Raw genomic sequence first — 24,139 nt, forward strand, 5'->3', positions numbered from 1 at the left:
TGATATGGACTTTGGTAGAAGAAATACTCCCCATTCTTTGTTGGCCACTAGACCTCTAAATTCTTTAAAAAAGATTGTTATTCTTGTCCCTTGTATTGTATAAATAAATACAGCTAAAGAAGGCACTTAGATTTATAAAGCTATATCTAAACTGACCAGTCGAAGACTTTCAGAGATGAGGGACCTGCAGGGCCCCGATGAACAGGATACCTGATGAAATGTCTACAGGGGTCCCAGGGAGCTTGATCATCCAGGTTTCCCTTATGTGGAAAAAAGTCCAAAGGCAAAACCAATGTCTCTGGGTCAGGAACTTAGCTGCAGCCAGATCTGGAACCTCCCAAGCACCCAAAATGCTTATAGCCACCATTTCTGTATCAGGAAGTAGTACATGGGTCTGACTGTGGGTTTTTAAGGCAAACCAGCTGACACCGAGGTCCTGACATCTGTGCTACAGATGAATGTTTCAGAGGTTTTTACTTCAGACTACCTCATCCAGTCTGGTCCAGTGCCTTGGAAGCCCTTCAGCACTGGGAGTGCATAGGAGAGATCCTGGGAAGCTGCTTCTTGTAAACGTCATCCTGGAGAATTCCAGTTATGCAGAAAACCCAGAAAATAGACCTCTTTTTTTGCAAACCATGCAAGGAACATTACTCTTTGAAAGGGATGCTCTAGAATAAATTATGCCTGGGAGCCATTTACTGACACTAGCAGTTGGATACCTCCAGCAACTATTTTTTAATTGCTTGTGAAAGGAACGACAGCCAGGGAATTAGAACATCTTTTCAAGGAAATGATAAAAAACACAGATGAATACTTTCATGGTGCAGTGTTCAGTCTCCGAATGTTAGGAAAAAAAATGGGTCTCATTTAAAAGTCAAAAGCACCACAGATGGCAAGTAACAGCAAAGGAAGAACTTACCTTGGCTGTGTCTCTGCTAGCTTCAGGCAGCAGCATGATCAACAGATGCAAAGCTTGTAGCTGTAACTTGATCTTGGAGATTTCTAAGAATATGAATAATTAATATTTTTTTAAATCCCTGTTGCAATTGATTTCTTGTAAAAATCCTGCTGGTCAGCAGTTCTAGAAACACAGAAACCATTGCCTGGTTGTTTGGGTGTTGATTAACCATAACCTTTCCCCCAAATATAAAATCAATGAAATGAGTAAGTTTTTCCTCATTTTCTTGAATCTTTGTCACAGGTGAAGACAAGGCTTTATAAAGTTCCGTATTATTAGCAAGGAGCCAATATTGCTTCAGTACTAGCTAGTTTCTCTTTGATATGATGGTCAGAATGTGTTGTGAATATGAATCAAGTATTTTCCCCCTTTGAACCTGAAATGGATATCTGTTTTCAGAAAATTTTATTGACGAACTTGCTGAACACTTGTGCCATTTAAGTGAAGACTGATTGCTTATAACATAAAACTCTAACACTCTAGATAAATGTAGAACCTCTTCTCAGTTACAAAATACCGTTATGATTTCAGCAATTGGTATATATTGATACCGTGGAGTGCTCATTGGAAGAGCTGGGGTGGAGGAGGTGGGAAGAATATCTGTCATTTGCTTCTACTCAGAGTGGATATGAGAGTTCTGGAGAAAAAAAGATCTGTTGTAAGGAATACTGTTACTTCATTCTGCACAGACGCTTTCAGTCTTCTCCCCCGACTTGTTAAGTGATTGTAACTGCATGTGCTCAGGGACTCAAAAGGAGCATTCTCAGGTATGTGAAAGTTACATGAAGGGGTGTCCCCTCCTTGTGCCTTTTAAACTACCTCATTGAGACACTGAAAACTTGGCTGCAGCCTTCTGTAAAGGTCCCAAGTTTTCTCTACTAATTTGACTAATAAACTCACCATCCTGATAGTTTCACTCTGCCCTAGCTCAAGTTAATTTACAATGAAGTCAATAGGTATGGCAAGGCACTACTGCATTCTTCCTGGAAGAGAAATGAACAAAATGTACTGAGAATGAGAAGGTGTATGTACACTGAAAACAAAACTTGACTGCCTGAAGCTTTCTGTGGTCACATATATTGTTGTACAAATATTCTGACCTCAGCATAAACTTTAAGAGAAATAAAATCGATTCAATAGACTATCAGCTAAAGGGCAGTGACTTGAGTTTACTATGCAGATATTTACGTTTGTGAATTAGATTCTACATATGAAAGTCATTGCTCAGCATCATTTTCTTAAAGGTTTCAAATCTCACATTAAATAGTACTGCCAGTCACATAAGTCTATGCCATTAGCTAAATACAGAGACTTTTTTTACCATTTGAAAAGGAAAGCTTGTGGAAAATTTAAACATTTAGGCAATGCACTGGGCCTTTTTTATTTTTTCTTCAGAGATAAAAAATGTAACATCTACTACTCTTTATCTAGATCAGTCCATAATAACTCCTTTTCCACTTACTTTCTACTAGGGTGATGAAAGCAGGCAGGTATTCTACTGTGAAGAGGGGGCTTGGGAGTTCTCTTATAAACATTTTCAGCAGTCCTGCTGCATCATTATTTCGTACTTGGTCCCAGTCAAAAGTGTCTTCATAAAATTTTGCCTCAAGTTCTTGATGGAGATTCTGAAAGATAAAAGCAACATCTGACCTTTAATCATTGCTTCTGACCTGGTAGTTTGAGATAACTTCAGAAATCCCATTACAAACAACAGAGAGGTTTACACTGCAGGTGTTTGCAGCAGAGGTTTTGACCCTTAAAACACAAAGGAGTGGTATTTCTGCCTCATTGCCGGTAAACTTGCTAGACAATCTTTTGGCATTCAAGTCCACAGCCTTTAAGCAAATGGCTTTAAATTCAGATCTTCCTGTCTTCAGAAGGACATTTTCTGCTAGGACAGCTATCATTGGATTTGATCATTTTGTAGAAAAAGAAAGTTATTAAACCATTACTGTCAGAAATCTTCCACTCAATACATGCCAAAAAAACTCCAGCAGTTGTCTAAGACAGAATTGATTATACCATTTAAGGTATAATCCTCTTGTTCTCCAGTGTCAGCATCTTGCTCTGTATCGGGAGTCTATTTCTGGAGGGTAACTAATCAATGTTTCACACACATATGTGAATGGGAAACACTCAGTAAGGTTCTTAGTAGGAACAGAATTTGGCTTCAAACACGGTTTGGAAAATTTGTTGGGTTAATAAGATTGAAGGAGGCCATTGTAATAAAAGGATATCCATAAATAATGCTGCTTTCATGATTATTACTGGACAAAAATTGCCTTACCCACAGGAAAGTTGTTGTTGCTTTTTGTGAGACAATTTATGACAAAACACGTCTGTAGTTAACATTCAGGTTTCAGGTCATATTTTTGTCAAACAAATGTACTTTAATATTACACAAAAAAAGTTCAGCCCATTCAGACAGAAAAGCTTCAAAAACGGAATCATTTTTACCATGCCTCACATGAATGGAAGGAAATTACATATCAAATATGGTCACACAAAATGAAGTAAAATGGTTGGCACAAAAGGAAATAGAAAGTCATTCAGGATTTAGTATATAATGTTACAATCTTATTTTTATTAGCACATTTTAGTGGTTGTAATCTGGGCTCTCTCTCAGCTTCCTCTGTATTCACATCCTTTGCAAATAATCCATACAAACACCTGGACTAAATTATCTCCTGCTAATTGACTGGGAAATGTGGAACAGAAATCCTCACCTTATCAAAATCACAAAGGGAGAGAAAAACTACTCCACATTTTTCTACAGAGAACTAGGAAAATAACATAGAAATAGAAAACAAGACTTTTGAAATATACCTCTTACACAGGCAAGTATATATGTATTTATATGCTCACACCCTCATATACATATATGTACACATGCAAGTACTTTGAAAAGACCCTTTCACCAATTTTTTTAAAATATGACTGATCTGCAATATACAATCGTGCATTTTTTGTTTACTGCAGCTTTTGTTACAAACTAGATTACAGACAGAGGAACTTATTTAGTCTATTCTTTGTTTCATAGAAAAGTAATGTTTAATAACTTCCATACGCCTTTACTTTCTCCAAACAAGATGGAAATAAAATTGGAATGCCCTCAAATCCTAATGTCATAAAATGTATGGAGGATTTGAAGGATGAAATCTGGATCTGCTTTGAAAAAAATCTCTCTCTTGCTGGTCAGCTTGTCAGACAGACTTTAATGAAGACAAAACTCAAGTAATTTAAAACTTTCGTATGGGTAGTTTAACTTACCTAGTAAGTTAAAGTTGTATAGGACAGCTATATATAAAGTTGTATCTGAAAGCAGCTCCCTGGGTATAGGTCATAAATGAGAAGTGAACAAGACACAATACAGTATACACAAAGAATACAAAATGAATTTATTTAGGTAGAGTACAACCTCTCTGGAGAAGTCAGAAAAAATTGAGATTGTGTGACTTTAAGGATATGTATGATAAAATGAGGAAGTTGAAAAGTACAGACCAAATTAGTAGCTTGTTTCTGCAAGATGTGACACTTTGCAAGATGCTGAGTGCTTTTATCAATTCACAGAGTCAAAGGGAGCTGGGATGCTCTTGCTTATCTTCAGTGAGTTTCCTGTAATGCCTATTCTTGCACAGTGATTTTTAATGATCCCCAGCCCATCAAAATTTATGTGGTTGACACAGTCTTGAGACTTCCTACCTCAGGAAGCACAACTAGTTTCCTTGAGGATGAGGAAGTGGGAATGGGATGCACCATAAGAAGTTGCTTAAGCCAGACCAAAAAAAAAACTAGGAAAAAAAAATCTGGGAAAGAGGTAGACACTATTAAGCCCAGAAGAACTTGTCTTCCTGATTTGCCCCTGCCAAAGGCTTCCAGCTCCTGGAATCAAGTAAGTTCAGAGAAAAAATCACAAGCATTATTGCACCACAATGTCAGGTTGTTGGGTACCAACTCTCTTGTGTTCATAGCCCACAAAAAATCTTCTGAAAATGCAGTACTTGAGGCTGCCAAACAGTGAATGCAGGCCAAATTTCTCCCACTTGGAACACGAAATTGTAAGACCAGAAGATTAAATGAGAAATAAAATGACACAAAGGTTAAAATGACATAGAATAAGATCTTTATCTGAAGTTCACTCAGTTTAGCAACTCTGGGTTTCTGAAATAAGTTAAAACAGAGATAAGATCACAGCAATTTTGGACAACTGAGATAAACTGAAAACATCTCTCAGTAGTTAGTGGAGAAAAATGACATTCAATGTCAAGTCTATGCTTTATATAGAACATTAAAAAATGTAAACCAATATACCACATAATCTGTGATTTATTGGTTCCCAGGAACCGATCTGACCTTTCGCTGGTAGGAACAGAAGTGTTGAGCTACGCACACCAGTATTTATGTGCAGTGTAAATTTGTGTGTGTTTCATTATTTTACATAGAATCTGTGGTCCAGGAGACAGAAAACTGACATAAGCATGTACCTTGACTCTGGAGGCAGATCCAGGCACTCGTAGAATTCCTTCAGTTTCTAAACCTGTTTCCTCAAGCTTGAGCAGCAACTGAAAAATACCCAAACAAACTCCAGGAAAATATTCAGAAGCACTTAAAAAAACTATTAACTTATTTTCAGTCTAGTTATTCTTGAAACTTAGTTGAAGAAGATATATTTCTATGTAATTTACTACTGAAAACAAGCCAGCTCAAATAAATTAGCCTTCTTAATTTGTTCTCTGTATTCCTGACCCTGGAATACGGAGTATACAGAGTACAGAAAACTGATAATGTAATATGCCCTCCGTCCTTGATTTGAGACTTGGCACTGCTATAGAACAATTAACGCATAAACACATTACTAAAAGCGTAGATACACTGGGTAAAATACAATGGTGTTATGAGGGAAAAGTAACCTCTGAGAAAATGTTCAAGTCTTTCCCCAAGGAGCACAATGGAAAGGCCTATAGATAACAGACATTTCTGGGAACTGAGAACTCAGATTAGAAAATGATCCCAGGACATTTCAATTTGAAATTTCTGTGAATAGAGGAATAAGCTTTTCACTCCTATACTTATAAAAAAATAAGTATGTTTTAATTATCATAACTATGAACAATGGCAAAAATAAAATAATTTCCTTGCATTTATTCATATTGCTTTGGTTTTTCACCACCAGCTATGTTTCCTGTCCTAGCTGTTGGTTCCTTCTAATTTCCCATGGTATCTTGACAGGGGAGCTGTGGAGCTGATTGCAAAGTCATGTCAAGTCATGTCAGTCTTTCCCCTGTTACTCCACACCACTTTCCCTTTGTCAGTATATACAAGGAAATTTGTTTTAGTTTTGAGTCCACGTAAACCTGTCTAAATTGCATGTGTGTTTGTATCCCTGCACCTGTCTCCAAGACATCCTCTGGATGTCATTGTACTGTCAAATGACTTATATACATGACATTGTCTTGTCATACAAATGTCAATGAGAAAATATCAGTTTGATTCTGGAAATAACAGCTAAGTAATCCCTATCATTTGAATTCATGTGAAATTAAAACTCCTGAGACAACTCATCTCTGCCACTTCTGCACACACAAACAATTTTGTGTGGTGCTGTAATTTAATGAGAAAGGGAAACAGAAAGCCAGACATTTGCTTCCTGAAGTTTCCTGTACCGTAGCATATAATTACAAAAATGGAAGAAAGTCCCCACCACAGACAAAAGGAGCAAATTTTGTCTTCTTGTCACAAACCACAACATACAGACAACATGCAAACACCTTCAAGTCTGCAAAATCTATATATTCTTTTATCTTATGTGTTTTGAATGTCAAAGCAAATGATGAAAATGTGAATCTCAGTGGTCAAGCAAGCTGAGTTATACTCACTTTTTGGAAGATAAGGGGAACTTTTATTCCAGGAACCTTTTTCTGATCATTCTCCAGCAGTATAGTGAGTGGGACTCCAAACAGACCATTTTCTTAAAAATAATAACAACAAATGTGAAAAAGATGAAACACAACCCTGTACACGTCTTCTTTGCAATGCTGAGTGACACCCAGGTGGTTGCCACAGGAATACCACAGTACACACCTCGTCCCCGTACCCTCTCTGCACGATTCCTCTTCAGCTCCACCCCCAGTGCATCATAGAAGGCAGTTAGCTCAATCAGGGAAAGGTAGCGGATCTTCTTCATGTCTTCAGGAGAAAGATCTCCAATCTCTGTCAGTCCAAATCGACTTTTCCGAACAATGAATTTCTGTAGCAGAGATTGTCACATCTTTATTTGCACAAAAATTACAGGATGAGAATTTTTGTTTTGAAATACTGTCCATATATGATAGGAAGTCATATTAGGGTAGACTGATAGCACCAAAGAGCTGAACTACAACCCTATATGTTGGCCTGGTGTGTTGACATAACTTGCATCCACCTCAAACATAGAACTGAGCTTATTGGTCAGCATGTTCCCTTAGAGTTTGACTGGTAAGCAATGCTGGAGAGGAAGTATTCACCTCAGTACCTGTACTACAGCTGGGACAAATGAGCTATGTGCTAGTTAAAACCAGTTTCAGTAGGATGTAACATTTTGCTCTGCATCTGACTCCCCTAGACAGTCTTCGAATGCTATTGAAGCAGTTGTCACATTTCATCATGGATATGGTTGTACATCAGTTGTGCGTGTGTGTCCATGTCTGCTTTGCATATTGCTATTAGTTTATAAGGTCTTATAGAAGTTCAAACTAAAGATCAGAGGAATGGCCCAGAAGCAAAATCACTTAGCCCTGATGCCAATTGGCCAATTTACTGGTACTTTTTATTACCAAGAAACATTTAGGTTTAGAAATAGGACTCCCAGCAGCTAAGAAAGAATGCGTTCAAGTAGGCTCAAACTGAATGTAATTAGTAATTTGGGGGCATGTGAAGATGTCTGCATATTTTAGAAGCTGCAGTGTCATAGATCAGAGCAAGGAATGGTGTGTCATGAAAAATACATTCCTATAAATGTAAAAAAGAACAAATACCCATCAGTTCTTGACATAATTGTTAGAAATAATAACAAAGTTGTAGTAAAAAGCATGTTTTTCAAAGAAATGTGGATCTCTGGCATTGTATATTTTTAAATTTAATAATAATTTAAACTAGTAATTGTTAGTCAGAAATATAAATAAATAACACTATAAATCACCTCCTCCCTTTAGGGAATTGTGTGGAAACCCAGCCTATTTTGCTTCTGGACATTTCAGCCCCGTCCTCTCTTTTTAGAAAAAAAATTTGGTCCTCTTTAGAAGAAGACTGTCAAACAGCTTATGAAAAAAGAAAACAGAGAAGAATTAAACTTGCACCATATTTCTAAAGGAAGAGAGGACAAAGGACATCTAGATTATGTAGGTTAGGACTTCCCAAACCACATTGTACATGGTCTTTCAATAGAGGTTAATCATAATTGGAGGAGAAAGAAAGCAGAGGATGGAATAACTTATTTACATGCTGTCTGGGGCACTTTAGGCCAGAATCTTCCCTCCCCAGAAGGCAACAATTCCACTGTTACTCTTATGCTGAGACTTAATGTTACAAAAGAGTAGTTCATCTCCAGCACAATACAGGCCTTTTCCAATACTGATCAATTATGCATCCATGGGTCCATGATATTCACTGGCGCATTTTTTTCTTCCTTGTTTGTCACCAGCTTCCCCATTCTATAAACTGGAAATTATCTGAGCTGTTGCAGAGAACAATTTGTGTGTGGGGGGGTGTGTGCGTGTGTGCGCGCGCGCACGCTTCAGTGAAGACTAGAGTCCTAGATTTGCTGTTACAAGGAGTAAGGATGAACCTTTGCTTTGCCAAAATCATGAATGCAGAGATATCCTTACTCTCCACGGGACACTGTTACCTCCACCACAAAAAAACCCCAAAACACACAGACACTAAAGCATAGGGATTTCACACCATTTGTAAACTACTTGATGTTTTATCCTTCCTTTCAAAAAGGCAGCTTACTTCTGCATCTCAGGTACTTCTTCCTCGGTGGTGCCTGAGATGCACAAATGGATAGTACTCAGAGAATTCAATGTCTATGAGGATAGCAACAATTTCAGATTAGTTCAGGGCCCCAGGACATCATAACATTCAGGAAACGTTTCAAATTAATTTACAGCTATTTCATACATTTCACCAAAAAGGTGGTATCTGAAGCACAAACCTAATGCTCCAGTTTTTGGTAACAGAAGTTGTGGGGGCTAATAGAAATAGATAGCTGACTTCTTTGACTCCAAGAAATCATTGCAGAAAATGACACAGCTGCTCAGAGTATGTCTCATTGGATGATATGGCAAACTTTCATTTGATCGCTTATGTATTATCTTCCATAACATCATTGCACTGAATACTGACTGGAGACAGTACTACTGCAGGACAAAGGCTTCCTTTCCCCTCTTCACCCGTGATTCAATTTTGCATCCGTGTGTTAGCAAAGAGAGATAGTATGTGGTGGAATAAAGTAGTACAAGAAGACCAGTAATAAAAATGATTGCTAGTTTTCGTGCCAGTAACTGGTCTTTATTTCTATATGAAAAATGTGTGTATTTTGCAATATTTGTGGATTGGTTTGCACATATTCATCTGTGATGGGCACAAGTGAAAAACAGGCTTGGATATCCAGTTTAGCTTTGATGCCTCTCTGGGAATCAGTCAGAAGTCATAGACAGGCACAGCAGGCGGTCTCTATACAGCACACACAGCAAAAGACAGCTAACCTATCTTAACTGACTGCAATGTGCTGAGGAGATAAAGCAGGAAATTACTGGGTTAAAGAAAGCAATTGAGGAAATATGCCGAGAACAAACTTACAGGCAAAGCAGAGTCTTCTTTTTTGAACCTCTGGGGTTTCGGCCATTCTTGAGTTTTTGGAAGGACCATAATGGATTCTGAGAAAGAGACCTCGTAGGAGAGCTCTTCCGTTATAGATGGGCTGCCTTTATCTAGTCCACAGTCTAGACAGCTACTAGCTGAAAATAAAGTACATATGAATGCTGAATGTATGCTTGTGTTTAGTACAGAGACATTAAAAAATTGAACCAAGATGACAAAAATCTTGAGAAAGTAATAAAGGAAGTGCTTCAAAGAGGAATTTCATGTAAACTACAGCATGTTCCTGTTTTGTCTGGAGGAAATAACCCCTTAAGAAGAAAATCCCTATTTTCATTTTAGATTATTTAACTTGTTGCTTTTCATGAGAAAGACAGTCAAGCTGGAACTTCCTGTTTATCAGGAATTATGAAGTTTTTGTACTCCATCCTTGTTTACCCAGGCCAACAAACTGTGTTGGCACTTGTCTAATGAACAACTGAGAATGAAAATTCCTGACAGAAAAATTCTGTTGACATAGCTTCTCAGGTCACTGCTGACCTATTTACAGTCATAAGATTTTCTGTGTATATTTTATATGCTCATGTACATGTATTTCTCATAGTTCCTAGTTTAGGTGTGCAGCACCAAAACAGGACTGAATGTACAATCTCTCAGTCTGAAAAACACTAGATCAACTGGGATTTCTAGTAGATATTTTGAGATGACTAGTAATTCTACTGTAAAATTTAGTCACCTGGTGAAATTAGTGGATGTAAAAGGAAAATTTTTAAATCAGTACAATCAAGTACAGAAACATCCTATTGTCATGGAGTCCAAAGTGTGATAACATGCATGAGTTCCAATGTTGCCAACTTTCATGATTGATATTTCAAATCTCATGACAATTTTACATTTTCCATTAATGTCCAGCTCCTAGAGTCACATAATTGGAACTGAACCATTATTTTCATTGGAAGTGACATTAAATTTCAGCCCCCAGGACTGCAGAGAAGAGTTTTCTATGCACAACCCAAGTGCATTCAAAAGCCATGGAAATCAGAAAGTCAACTAAAAAACATTATGTGTTTTATAAACATGTGCATGCCTCATGATTTTTGAATTATTGGATTTACAGATATAGGGATTTAAATATTTTTTGCAACATCCTTTGTTTTGCAAGTCTGAAAAGCTAAGTGTGTTATTAAATGGCTTCTGAATTGTGGCCTTAGATGCTACCTAATCACCATGCTTTTTTAAGATGTTTTCCATCTCTCTTTCCATCTTTGGACGTGGGACCACAGATTGTCCACAATGTCCCTGGAAATTTGGTTCTCCATGTGCTAGTACAACTGCTTGCAGAACAGAGACATCAGCAGAGCAGTGAAATGAACAGTTTTTGCAACCAAATAAAACATCTGTGACACTATATCCAGAGGTAAGCATCTAAGACACTAGTTTTGAAACTCAGGTATTGATACGCCTTTAGTTTATCCCTGAACAGTGATGATGGGAAGAACTTTGAAAATAAAAAATGGACATCCCCATGGAAGACTGCTAACAGTTATCCAGACACTGAGTAGAGCAGAGCTATGATTTTGTTAGCACTGCCAGTCACTGTCAGGGCATGGTGTTTAAGGGATGTCAAAAATAACACTATTAGTACATCAGAATAGGAAAGACCCAGAAAAATTATAACCATCTACTACTATACTTTCTGCAGTACTGGAGAAGAAATGACAAGGAAATATGCATGTTTCTTGTCATGATTTGCAATTAGAAAATGCACTACTGACATATTTTGGAGAAATTCTGCACTGTATTTTTTAGAGGTTATTTTTACATTTCCAGCCTTGCAATGGTAAGTACTTTTTAGACTCTGATGCCTCAAGGGCTGCAGTCTGCATCTGTACAACATGGGTCTTGAATGGGAAACTTTGGTTCCTGCATGACAATAAGCTGACAACAATTTTAAGGAAATATATGCAGCATGGCCCCAACAAGAAAGAGGGGATTAACCTCATAACCACAAAAGGATCTTTCTATCTATCGTTTTTTTTCTAGGAGGAAGTGAACACTGGTTACACGTTGGCATACTCACAGCTAACTGATTTCCAAACTGGCTTCTGCCCAGGAAGCTGGATACCATTAGAAGGAACTGGTGACACTGGAACTGTCTCAAATGTGGGCTGATAGGCAAGGAAAAATGATCAGACTGCAGTGAAAGTAAACGTCTATGGACAGAAACTGCTACAGTTCAAGAAACAGCATATAATTCTCAGTTTATACTCTTTTGCCAAGTTTAAACAACCTGTTGTGATCTCCAGAATACATTTTTCATAACCAAGCCTGAAAATTAATCTTCTTTGGGTTGCACAGACTTGGATCATATTGAGGTCAGTAATATTGCAGCTTGCCATAGCTAATGAGTCTTGTCCTATATAAAGACTGAAATTAGCTAAGAAAATTATTGTATGTAATTGTATGAAGTGAAAGGTCCTTGTCAAACTGTAATCCATCCTGCTTTGAATCATTTTGGCCACAAATCTTTTTGAGGACTCTCTGACATGTGAAACATCCACTGCTCCCAAACACATGTCAGAAATCAGGCTGTTCACTGTCTTACAGAATTTGGGCACTAGCAAATTATTAATGAACAGATGTCCTCCCGTAGGTTATATACTAACACATTACTAGTGAACTCCAAAAATATTTTTTGGGGAAAAAAGACCTTTCCTATAGTCAACTTCATTTCTTTCCACTCCAGGAATCATTCTGCACTGTGTGAAAACAGGGGAAGGCTCTGATGCCCAGGGAGTGTCTTTCAAGCATTGTCACCTCTTCTTTGAAATGGGCTTTTGCCCTTGTTCTCAGCAGTTTTGGGATTCATCATAAAGACAAATCTGACTCTTTGTGTGTACATGGGGCAGCAGCAGCTTACCTGCATGTTCTTGAGTGAAAAAAACCAAAAGGTGGAATTTCAAAAATACTCTGAAGGGTACTCAGTTTAAATAACTACAATGCCTCAAACCAACACTGTACTTTTTCAGCTGCGTTTTGCATCCTGGTGTGAACCCCTGGAGATACCCCTTTCTCAAACCTGCTGCCTCCCTGCTTGAGCCTGATGGAGCAGCCCCAGCTGAACCTGCATCTGAGGGCCTCCATGAGCCCACAATAGCCACTCTTGAAATCGTTAAATCAGCTGTTTATCAACAAGCAGCAAAGCAGAAATTTGGTCTTCCCTATTTGCAGCAAATGTGCAGAAGCAGCATTCAGGCTGCTAAAAATGTCAGATATTTAAAAGTCAGGCAGCTCTTAATCTCTCCTGAGAGGGTCCATTTGATGGCCCTCAAACTTGAGAGCAAACAGAATTGGAGCCACATAGACTTCCTTTGCCAGAAGACTGTAAGGACCATTAATTTTTTTTTAAAAGGAAATCTGTAGGATGCTTTTATGATAAAATACCATAGTATTTACACAAAAAACCGTTGGACATAAGGAAACAAGGACATAAGGAAAAAATTCTTCACTGAAAGGGTCATTAGGCAATGGAACGGTCTGCCCAGGGAGGTGGTTGACTCGCCTTCCCTGGAGGTGTTTAAGGTGCGGGTGGATGAGGTACTGAGGGGCATGGTTTAGAGATTGATGGGAATGGTTGGACTCGATCCGGTGGGTCTCTTCCAACATGGTGATTCTATGATTCTATGACATAAAAAAGCAATATAAATTTCAGGTGGGAGTATGGACATTGGGAGGATGTTTAAATTTGCCTCAGCAATTTGGAAAAATCAAATATAAAAGTCGTTATTCTGCTGCTTAAAATCCAGATGGGGAAATTAATGGTAAGCATTAGCAACTGGTTCACTTACTTTTACTGCTCAAAATGCCTGATCCTGCAAACAGTATTCAGAATAGATAGTGAATCAAGTTTATTAAGAAAAAAGTCCTTCCAGCTTTGTTACACAGGTGGATAAAATAGTAAAACAGCTGCAGTAAGCAGGTTTGGCTAAGAAGGTGGAGCTAGTGGAGAAGGGCTGCCAGCACAAATCTCCCTTGCACCCAGCAGTGCTTGCAACAGTCTGCATGGCTGCTTTAGCTTGGCAGTTCAATATCATGAATTACGTACAATATCAGGAGTAGCTAAAAATATTGTATTTTTTGTCTTATTTCCCAGCCTCCAGAGGGAGAGTGCATAAAGAAGCCAAATCTATGTCCTTTTTGTGAAAATTTCTTCCAAAGAGGACAAACATTATTCTGCCTCCCCCACCTCCTAAATATTTTTTATAGTTTTAGGATAATATGATACGTAGAAAGAGAAGACTGATAATAAAATATTTTAATGCACAGATTTTAAAGATACAGATTGTTTCTTTAGTAGAAAGATCAATAATCTTTGGAATCTCATGTCTTAATGAATGTGAAAGGGCAAGAGTCAAATTTTGTCCTTAACTAAATTGGGACAGCTTTATTCATTTGGCTGAGGCTCCAGTGACGGCAAGAGTTATCGTATCCTGATTTCTGACTGAAAGTGATTCATTAGACTGTTCTCAATATCTGATACTAAAAATAAGTTCAGTATTTACTAGCACAATGTAGATAGGAATTTCCAATGGGAAGAGGAAACCAGAAGAGTAAGAAAAAGATGGACATTAGAAAGATAGTTCTTCAGTAATGCCCTCAATGCAGAAGATGCAAAATCAAATCACTGGAGCACCAAAGCAACCAAATTCTATTGTCAGCCTTGCAGCTAAGGGAAATAAAAGCAAAGGGGCTTACAGCTCTGGTCAGGATAGAAGTTTCTCATGCTTTGGAAAGACTGATATTTCTGGGCACTGTCATCATGAATGCTTTTTTCATGCAGATAGCTCCGGGTTAGTTAGTGATTCTTCTTTAATTAGGACAGGATTTCTCATGCATTGCTCAAGTAGAGGTCTTGAAGAGTTTTAGCTGATCACCACGCGCAGGGTTGCGTTGTTAATGAGCACAATGCTTCTATTCCTCCCTCCAGTAATGCAATCAATGTTACCTCCCTGTTCAGCTGTTGATTTTTCTAGGCTTTGAGCACTAGCACAAGCTGATAGCTTCTAGTGGAAGCAGCAGGGTACCAGCAGTAAGGAAAATCAGGCCACTGTGATTAAGAAACCATCCAATTTAAATTTCCATAGTGTGGCTGTCAGTCAGGCCTGTCTGAAGCAAAGCAGAGGTACCTCAGCTGGGACAGGCTGCTCCACTTGAGGCATCACTCTTTGAGGGGCAGGTACCTCAGGTGCTGCATTTTGCCCCCAGGAATCACAGCACCTTTCCAGGTGGACAACAACAACAACAAAAAAAACCCCAAAACCAAACCCAGAACAATACCAAACAAAAAAGGGAAACATGGTTTCATTTTCTGTCATTTCAGTCCATTTGGGCTGTCAAGGGCACGCTCCTGCCCTGAGGGGACAGATCTCAAGGCAAGATGAGGGAAAAAGCACCTTTTGCTCTTCACTGACTCACATAGAGGCTGGCCACGAGGCAGTAATAACAAAAGATCTAGCAGGCAACAGGAACAGAAGAAGAAGAGAATTAAAAAAAAAAAATACACAAACCAAACCAAACAAAACCCATTAGAGCAGATCACTCTTTCTGCTTCCACTCCCCTCCCCATAACCACTATTTATGCCTCTTCAGTGGTTGCTTAAATCTCATCTCAGATGACCCTAGTGAGGTAATCACCTTTTCTCTTACCATTAGCTACACAAGAGAGTAATCCAACCTGTGACCCATCCCTCCAGGCTCCTGCAATGTTTAGGTTGTTGAGAAGAGGGTGTAAATCCATCCTCCTAATGGGGAGGATTATAGAGTTATCTGAAGCAATTAGAGCTGTTTTGCTATTTGCAAGGTTTACTTCTTCCTCTCCCAGCTAAAAAGCAGGAAAAAAAAGAAAAACTCCTGCTTGTCATTTCAAGTAGACTTTTTACCAGCCCCTCTTCATCAGCTGTGCTGAAAAGATTCGCTCCACTCTCTTCTTTTTTGGAGACCGCTTTCTGCAACTGATTCATCACAAAGATTCACCAACAGCTGTACTGCCATGCCTACAGAGGCAGCCAAGGATGAAGGATTGCTTCAGCTGACACCTTCTTACAAAGGACTGTTCATGAAACTCATAGCTTGGGGCACAACACCTCGCCCATCCTCCCCCTGCAATATGTCTGTGCCTGAGGAACTGACAATTAGGATGGACTTTCTAAATCCCATAATAAGCAGCAAAGATAGAAACGATGGTCAATGGGCCTGCCTAAAGGGAGTTGGGAACCTTGCAAGCTGTTGGAAATGCAATCTGTTTCCCAGTCTGTCAGAGGGAGGTGATGGTGTACTCTGGACCTGTGTTTGTGTGTCTGTGTTTAACATCTAGGTAAGCATCCTGCAGAGCTGTATATTTTTGTGAAAACAAGCATTAGAGTTTTAATTACTTTTTCAGTCTTATCTTTCAGACTTTCTCGATGCAGAGCTAGTAAGTGAGCTGAATTTCAGAGAAGGTAAGACAGTGATTCGAAGGACAATGGCTCTGAAAGTCCCAATTCCTTTAGCAAGTGAGAAGCAGAGGTGAAAAATAAGCAGGTCAGTACAAGACCAATAATATTTCCACCTGAGAGGACAGGTACGACATTTATTTGGCTAATTGAAATTCATTAGAAAGCTTAAACTTCATTATAATTTTATAAACTTTAAACAAGTTAAAGTTTCAGATACTTGAAATGGGAGAAGTGTGCTAATCTAATAAGTGTCATCAGCCTTTTAATGTTCATGCAAACATGCCTGATGATTTCTCATGCAAGAAGTTCTGCCCACAGGAAACTACTGGATGTTTCTGGATATATTTGTAGGAAATGTGCAAGAAGTTCAAAAGAGCCCAGGTACTTAAACTGGAGACAAATAAGTTAACTCCCCAACCATTATGTCTTTGTAACTTTAATATAACTATGCAGCTATAATTTTCCTCCCCCTCCCCCTCCTTTTTTAAAATATTCATCTGGGATGCCTAGCCTTGAGGAGATGGTAGGACAAATAGAAAAGGACAAAATAATTTCATAATAAAAAGAGTTTCTTGGAGTTTTGTAATGGCACAAATATTAATATTAATTTCAAAGGTGTTCTTGTGAGCTGATTGGCAACTCCCATTTAAGACATCATGAGTGAAAAATATGAAGTTATGCATCTTGATTTGAGCATTTGTCTAAACTCACACAGTTCACTGCATTCACCAAAATCAAAACATATGGGGATAGGAATTGATGCGTTTAGACCTATCCTCAGGGCAAGTGGATGAAACCACCAGAAAAAAATGCAAATTTCTGAAGCCATGAAGCAAATGAACAATTAATAGATTTTCATTTGCTACATAAGTGAAATGTAACTGCCAGTGTACCACTGGCAATCATGCCAACTGGCGTTTAATTGCTTATGCATATTTGAACCCCAGTTGCTTCATTAGAGAAGATTTACTTCACCACTGAGACTGATGAGTAAATAGCAAGCGTCCCCTAAAGCCAGCAAAATCTGAATAGCTGCCAAGAGTAACTCACCAATTTCCAAAAAATAAGGGAGTAAATATTAGTCTTGATAGAAGATTGTAGGAGGAAGGCTGACAACAGATACAATATTACATTACAGGTTAGTTGCAAAATTGTGCACCATCTATTTTATTTGTTTTCTTCCTTTCCTCTCAAGATGTAGTATATATAGCACTAAAAGTCTGGACAGTGTCAGTAACTGCTACTGGTTGTCAGTACATTATCAGAAGAAAATACTTCCTGTCTGGTAGACGCTCTGATGAGCTACTTGCAAAACGCATAAAAATTAAGTTCAAAAGCATTTGCTAGGATGCGTTAGCTACTTACAGAAGAGTCATTGGTGCCAAATATGTCTCGCACATCGCGGACTGTGTGCTTGTTCTTCTTCCTCAGGGTTTGCGTGTAGGTGTTATACCTCTTCTGTACAGCAGCAGCTTGAGTTCGGGTCAGAGTGGACAGCAGGGCCTGGCCATCCTCCTCTTCAGCTCCCGAGATCAACGTAGACAAACCTACATCTTGCAGCCATTCTGCCTCCAGCTCTCCTTCTGTGGAGGAAGACAGCATGTTACCAGGCCTGGCACAAAAGAGAGACGGAGCTGAAGGAAGGGAAATGGAACAGTGGGCTGCTGCCTTAGTCTTTACCTCAAGAAGACTCTGCTTCCAACCTTTTCTAGGCCATAAGTGTAAGTTAATTTATTATTTTGTCAACATACTCTCAACTTTCGGTTTGACAATCTCTGCACAAGTGAAGCATAGGAGAAGAACAGAAGAGGTAGTTTCAACCTGTGCACTGACACACTCATGTGAAGAAGGCATTAGAGTGCCTAGCCCGACACAGCAAGTTTGCTAAAAATTAACCCCTCATTCAAGAGCATAAATCTCCTCAGTTACCATTTATACCACATTGTAAGAGATGAAGACATTTGACAGCTGGAAATTAAATTACTATTCCAATTAAAATAAGCAAAAATACTGAAGTGATGTACACAATAGAATAATGTATTTGTGCACTAAAAATGGGATTTAAGATGCCAAAGTCAGCTGGTAATCAGACATCTAGTGAAGATGCCACACTGAGGGAAGTGTGATGTCCACCTAGTCCAATAGCCTGTTTTGAACAAGATAATAAAGAGCCAGAGCTGCTCACTAAAGAACAAGGGCCAGGTAGGAGTGGAAGCTGCAGAAATAACTACTCTTGCATGCCAGGTAATGTCTTGATTTCTAATAAGTGAAGACTGGCTAGTACTCTACACCTCAATGTCTCTTGGTATCTTGATTAGTGACCAATATCTTCTTGAATCCTAGTTGATACTTGTTTCTCAACTGGTTCAGCATGGCAGTGGGATTCACAAAGGGATCATGCACTGTTTGAAAAAGTATTTTCTGTCCTGTTTCTATCAGACATGGGGCAAACTTCTGGCATCTTCTCAGAGTCACCCCTGCAGCCCCCTCACTACCAAAACCTTGCCACACAATCCTAATACAGGGTTTCAGCCTGGGGCCTGTTATATTAAAGAAATATCCCCTGTCAATGTAGGACAGGGAGAAACTCTCAATCTACCTTCTCTAAATAATTTAGTAATTTTAAATTTTGCTGTCATTGCCTCTTTGTTTGTCTACTTTTAAAACAGTCATAGTCTTTTAAAATATCTCCTGACATAGGAGATTTTGAAGGTCTTTATTTTAGTTCTGTGAACAATCCCAGCTCAGCAATATGCTGCTTGAGACAAGACAATAATTACATTCCAGTTTTGACTGAAGAAACATGTCAAAGAGGACATGGATTAATTTGCAGCATGTACTGCAGAACTAGTCAATGCACTCATTGTTCTTGTCCCAGCACTGGTAGTAATGGCAGGCTGGTATTTCCACTCTCCCTTTATTGCCTCTTGACACCAGAATGCAGGCAGATTGACAGACAACAGTTTCCTGCACTTTGGCAGTTAGCTAGACAAAGAAGAATATTATAGAGCTGGACCTTAGGGACAAAGGAAAGCATCATACACATGTGCCATCACTGACAATTTTTAACTGCCTTCTCCTTTACAAATCTCTACAAAAACATCTGCTTCTAAAACTCTTGCTCTGTGTTAGATGGGTGTGACCAGCCTTGTATCCTGTGAAAATGCTTGTCCGGCTGAGATCCTTTCTCCATCCACAGATAGTATGACAAGCTGTTCCTTTTACTCCTTTGTAAGCTTTGAACCGACGTTTCTTCTGCTGTTCTCACTCTTCTTTCTAATAAGGTCTCATTTCCATGTGCCACTGCTCTAGCCACATGCATTCACGTTCCAGTTTCTTAATTATACTAATTTTGGCTTTTTTTTTCTGACATATTCTTTCTAAGAATTTAGTTTTTAATCAAACTTGGCTTTCATGATGCTATGAAAAATAGCAAAGCAGTCATGAAATTGTGCCTGCTTACCAGGCACCCGTGTGACTTGTTTTCTCTGGCTGTTGCCCTTTTCCTGTTCCAACCACTCACAAACAATAGACTAAAAAATAACAATAACAACCAGAGGAATAAAACTATTAAAGAGAAGGAATTTCTGTATTAAAAAAAAAAAACCTCAAAATTTTATGACATATGGGTTTAAATAAGAGTTAAAACCAAAATACGTTGTTTTACAAAACATTATTTTTAAAGTGGTAGCTACTACAGCATGGTCTTCATAGTATGTTTGATTCTGCTTTACCGGAAGACAAACAGATAATCAAGAGAGTTCCCTCTGATTTGTAATCAACTTTTTCACGTATTTTTCACAGATTGCTAGGAAAGAGGTGTGCTTTACTTTGAATTTCAGAAACATCCTCAAATAACTTGGCATCTCAGCCTTGTAAAAACCCAGTGTTGAAGCAGTTCTGCACATTACTGACATCTTAAATATCCATGACTTCCTCCTTGCTACATTTTCATCTCTTGCATCGCTCATTATGATCTTCTTTTCTTTCTTGACTGTAATTATTAATGTCAACAGAGTAAAGTGTGCTGTTTTCCCTTGCACATGTGATCTGGCAAAAACCAGCATTGTGGTTTCAACAATGAGTGGTGCCTGTCTGCTGTAACCCTTTGGCTTCCTTCTTAAAGATTCTCCATCTCTTCTTCTCAAAGGCATCTCAAAAGGGTGACAAATAATTGTTTTTATTTTGTCCTGAGGACTTCCATATCGATTTTAGTATTTTGATCCTCAGCAAGGAGTATTATCCTGTCAGGAGCTTAATAGAACTCACTATTATTTCCAAGATACATAATTCCAGACTGAATGTATTCCTGAAGTGTTAACTAGAACAGGTACTGCCTGGTTTGATGTGTGTATGCAATATATATGTTTTTAAAACAACCGCATGAAAGTAAATGAAGTGCAGAGATGTATTGCATTTTACCTTGCAGTCTCATTTTTAATTCAGGGCAGAGGAGAAAAAAAATCAATGTAGGGTAATAAGGTGTAATCAGACAAAGAATAACATAGAACTGCAACAGAGTTTGCAGTGTTGTGAAGACTTAGGTCAGCAGTGATTAAGTGACAGAAAAGTTTCAGAGAATACACAAAATAGGTTCCTGTATTGCCTTGTCCTACTAACTTACCTGGCTTAGTAACTCACGGATATGAGACATTCACCTGGCCATGTAGACAAGTCAGGGACACCGAGTTCATGGTGACAATTGCATGAAGGAGATCCTGGGAGGCTCACTGTCTCTTTCTGGGGCCTCCAAACTGGACAGCATGACCAGACAGGACTTTATCAAACTAATTGAGGCAGATTGCTTTTCTGCCTTCCATATCAATAGCCACAGTTTCGGTGTTACACCTCAATCTATTCTTATTTGAGACCACAGGCCAGTACAAAGAAGTGCAGTTTGGATTTAAGCTGCCAGGTGATAACCCTCATAGCAGATCAAGACTTCTGGTGAACAGACATCTTCCCCCCTTTTTCTTCCAGGAAAGTCATACCGGGAACTAGTGAGTTTGATGTGTTCCTCGTGGAAATGTTTGGAGCTGGGTACTACTGTGTGGGATATTTAGCATGATGAATTACACACTGGGTTGCTTAATAAAGTAGCACCTTTCCCCCTTTTCACCCTTTTTCCTGGTTGAGGAATTAATGACATCCTACTGCATGTCAAGGTAAGAAAAGTACATTATCACTTGTGTTAATAATTGTATGGAAAGAACACACTATTGTTTCAAAATCTATCCCTCAATCAGCAGAAGCCATGATCCACAAAACGGCTGCAGCAGTTATCAGTAGGTCATGACCTCAAAAGAAATTTCCTTTCATCCTATAGTAATACTTGTGTTTTGTGTTGTGCAATATAATGCATTTCTAAGTGAGGTCATAACTGGAAAAAAAAAGAGAACTGCTGTTCTAGATATTATCAAATCATCTAACACAAATCTGCATTGCAACAAGCTAATGCAGACCAAGTACCTTATGAAAAAGGAGACTGGAAAATGTTAGCATAACAGAATGAGGTAGTGATACCTTTGACATAATTTATATAAATGATGAACGAATTTTGACAAGTGGAGAATCAGAATGATGCAGACATCCATATATTCTGACATACCTCTCATTTCTGCTTGAATCTTATCTAAATTGGGCAATCTCAGAGAAACAAGGAGTTATCAAATTTCTGATAGCAGCAAATGATATCTAACTAAAAACTCCTTCAAGACTTTCATAATTTCCACATTATATCATACCCAAAGCCATAAAGTTGAAAATTCTAGTACACTAAATGATCTTTTTGCTCCTTTCATATGTTTTGGTTTATTTTATTTGATGCTGGAGATGAAGTTTTCATTTAGTACCTCTATAACATACCTGTCCTCCTGCAGTACAAATAAAATCAGTGCAAAAAAAGCCTGCTTCAGAAGTCAATTACCACCTCCAGTGGATAAGCCAGGCTGAATTACTGTTTCTCTCCAGTGATTTGTAGCACATTGACTGTGACATTCTGAAGTGGAGCTACAATGATCACAGACACAGCCTAGCACTTTTGCTCATACTGGATGATAATAGGGAGGAGATCCAGGCATCACTAAAGAGAGGAGGCAAAGCCAAAGTGTGAGGAAGAAGTGGTGTTTGTGTGCTCACCATCAGCAGGTTTGAACTCCAAGAGTGTTGCTTCTTCAGATCCATCTTCACTGCTTTCCTTGATGCTCTCCACTTCACACCAGAAGTCCTCCATGGAGGTACTGTCCATGGAGGCCTGTGAGTTGGAGCGACTGAATGCAGGAGGAGGTGCTGACTCATTGGAGAGCATCCTATTAATTCTTCGACAATGAGGGAGAGACTTTCTGAAAAGAGACAAAGATGAAAATAAAAATACTTTATCTTTCTATCACGCAAGCTTGTACCGTGCAGATAAAACATGCAACTAGATCTTCATATGTGAAGTTTTGGTGGTCTTCATGATCTCCATTGCTCATTTCAGTTATGGCTGGCAATTTATTTTGCATCTTATAATTTATCTCTTTAATATCCTTACACCTTAGAGGGATGATTCAAGAGATGCAGTTCCTATTTCTAACACTAATACCCACCTAATGGAAAAGTATTTTAACTACTTTGTGCCTCAGTTTCTCTTTCTGTCCCTTCCTTTTTTACTTAATTGGCTGAAACGCTTCAGTGCAAACTTCTTTGGGGAAAAATAATCAGTCTTGGGAACCCTGAAATATTTTACAAACTCATCTTGGCTCTAGCAAAGAATTAAAAACTTGAAATATTTGAATTGAGAAGAGTAATTACCTTTAATTTGAAAATTAAAGTAAATGAAATCTTAACAAAATTTGTCTCTGAAATGAAATAGCATGTTTCAAAGCAAACAGAAGTTTTTGGTCAATTTCAAAAAAAAATATGATTCACTAAGGATCAAATTTCATGTTACAATTCAATACAGTGATGGAATCGAAACAAAGATGTTTATTCCTTACTCCTCTGTTCTTGTCTTTTCCCACTGTAAATTCTTGCAGCTGAAGAGAGTTAAAGAAGTTCATATAAGCTCTTATAAAATATCCACCACAAAAGTCTTGTCTGACTGTGCTCGTTCACATTATTATGCTTACAATACTGTAAGAAGCTTTTGTAAGTGTAATTACAGTAGTTACAGTAAATAGTAATAATAAACACAACAATATTTGTACAAAGGAGACAGGAGGTAACCTACTTATGGCAGAGAGCTAGACTACAGGAATTAGTGGAAAATTCTGTCATATTAGTTCAAATTGATTTTCCCTTTCTCTTCTTTTTCTTTATGAAGTCATCCTGCCAACAGGCCTTTGTTTAAAACCACAGGCATCACTTTTACTCCACTAAAAATATACTTCCTTTTCAGTGTTTCCCTCCTTGTCAAAGTTTTCGTAATGGATTCATAAACAATATATTAGTTAATAAAGCTGACTAGACATGCTTTTTCCTATTTGTGCTTCTGCCTTTGCTGCATCCCCCCTGGCCAGTGAAGGGCTAGCTGCTTCCCTGAGGCTCCTGGAGCCTCCTTGCTTTGTCTAAGTGGTCCCAGACAGTTCCTTCTGGATTAGGTCAGAGCCCCAGGTTGGGGACCTGTGGTGGAAACAACAGAGCACAACAAATCCAGCTGTGGACTGTATCAGTGTTTTAAAATGGCAAAGCTCAGGCCTTTGCTTCTTTTTGAACACAGAGAGGTGTAATACAGATGATTCAGCCACCAAACCTGCCCATGTGCTCTTGGTCAGCTGCTGGTAAGCGAAGCTTTCTGATGGCTAACAATATTTCAGTGGAAGAAATTGTACTATGGCACTGTGGAAACACA

General features: G+C 38.5%; 1 protein-coding gene across 3 annotated transcripts in view; it reads right to left on the reverse strand.

Annotated features, from left to right (window-relative positions):
• The window catches only part of ARHGAP28 (Rho GTPase activating protein 28), a 76,904-nt gene that overhangs the window by 11,108 nt on the left and 41,657 nt on the right, over positions 1 to 24,139 (reverse strand). For all 3 annotated transcript variants that reach the window (XM_069853883.1, XM_069853885.1, XM_069853884.1), the window contains 9 exons: positions 22,447 to 22,649; positions 17,674 to 17,891; positions 11,895 to 11,982; positions 9,797 to 9,954; positions 7,040 to 7,205; positions 6,835 to 6,926; positions 5,443 to 5,520; positions 2,421 to 2,583; positions 920 to 1,002 (listed from right to left, as the gene is read on the reverse strand). In XM_069853883.1, coding sequence (XP_069709984.1) covers positions 920 to 1,002; positions 2,421 to 2,583; positions 5,443 to 5,520; positions 6,835 to 6,926; positions 7,040 to 7,205; positions 9,797 to 9,954; positions 11,895 to 11,982; positions 17,674 to 17,891; positions 22,447 to 22,649 — 1,249 coding nt within the window. The remainder of the gene's footprint in view (positions 1 to 919; positions 1,003 to 2,420; positions 2,584 to 5,442; positions 5,521 to 6,834; positions 6,927 to 7,039; positions 7,206 to 9,796; positions 9,955 to 11,894; positions 11,983 to 17,673; positions 17,892 to 22,446; positions 22,650 to 24,139) is intronic.

Source organism: Phaenicophaeus curvirostris, chromosome 3, assembly GCF_032191515.1.
Source record: "Phaenicophaeus curvirostris isolate KB17595 chromosome 3, BPBGC_Pcur_1.0, whole genome shotgun sequence".
Taxonomy (NCBI): Eukaryota; Metazoa; Chordata; class Aves; order Cuculiformes; family Cuculidae; genus Phaenicophaeus; species Phaenicophaeus curvirostris.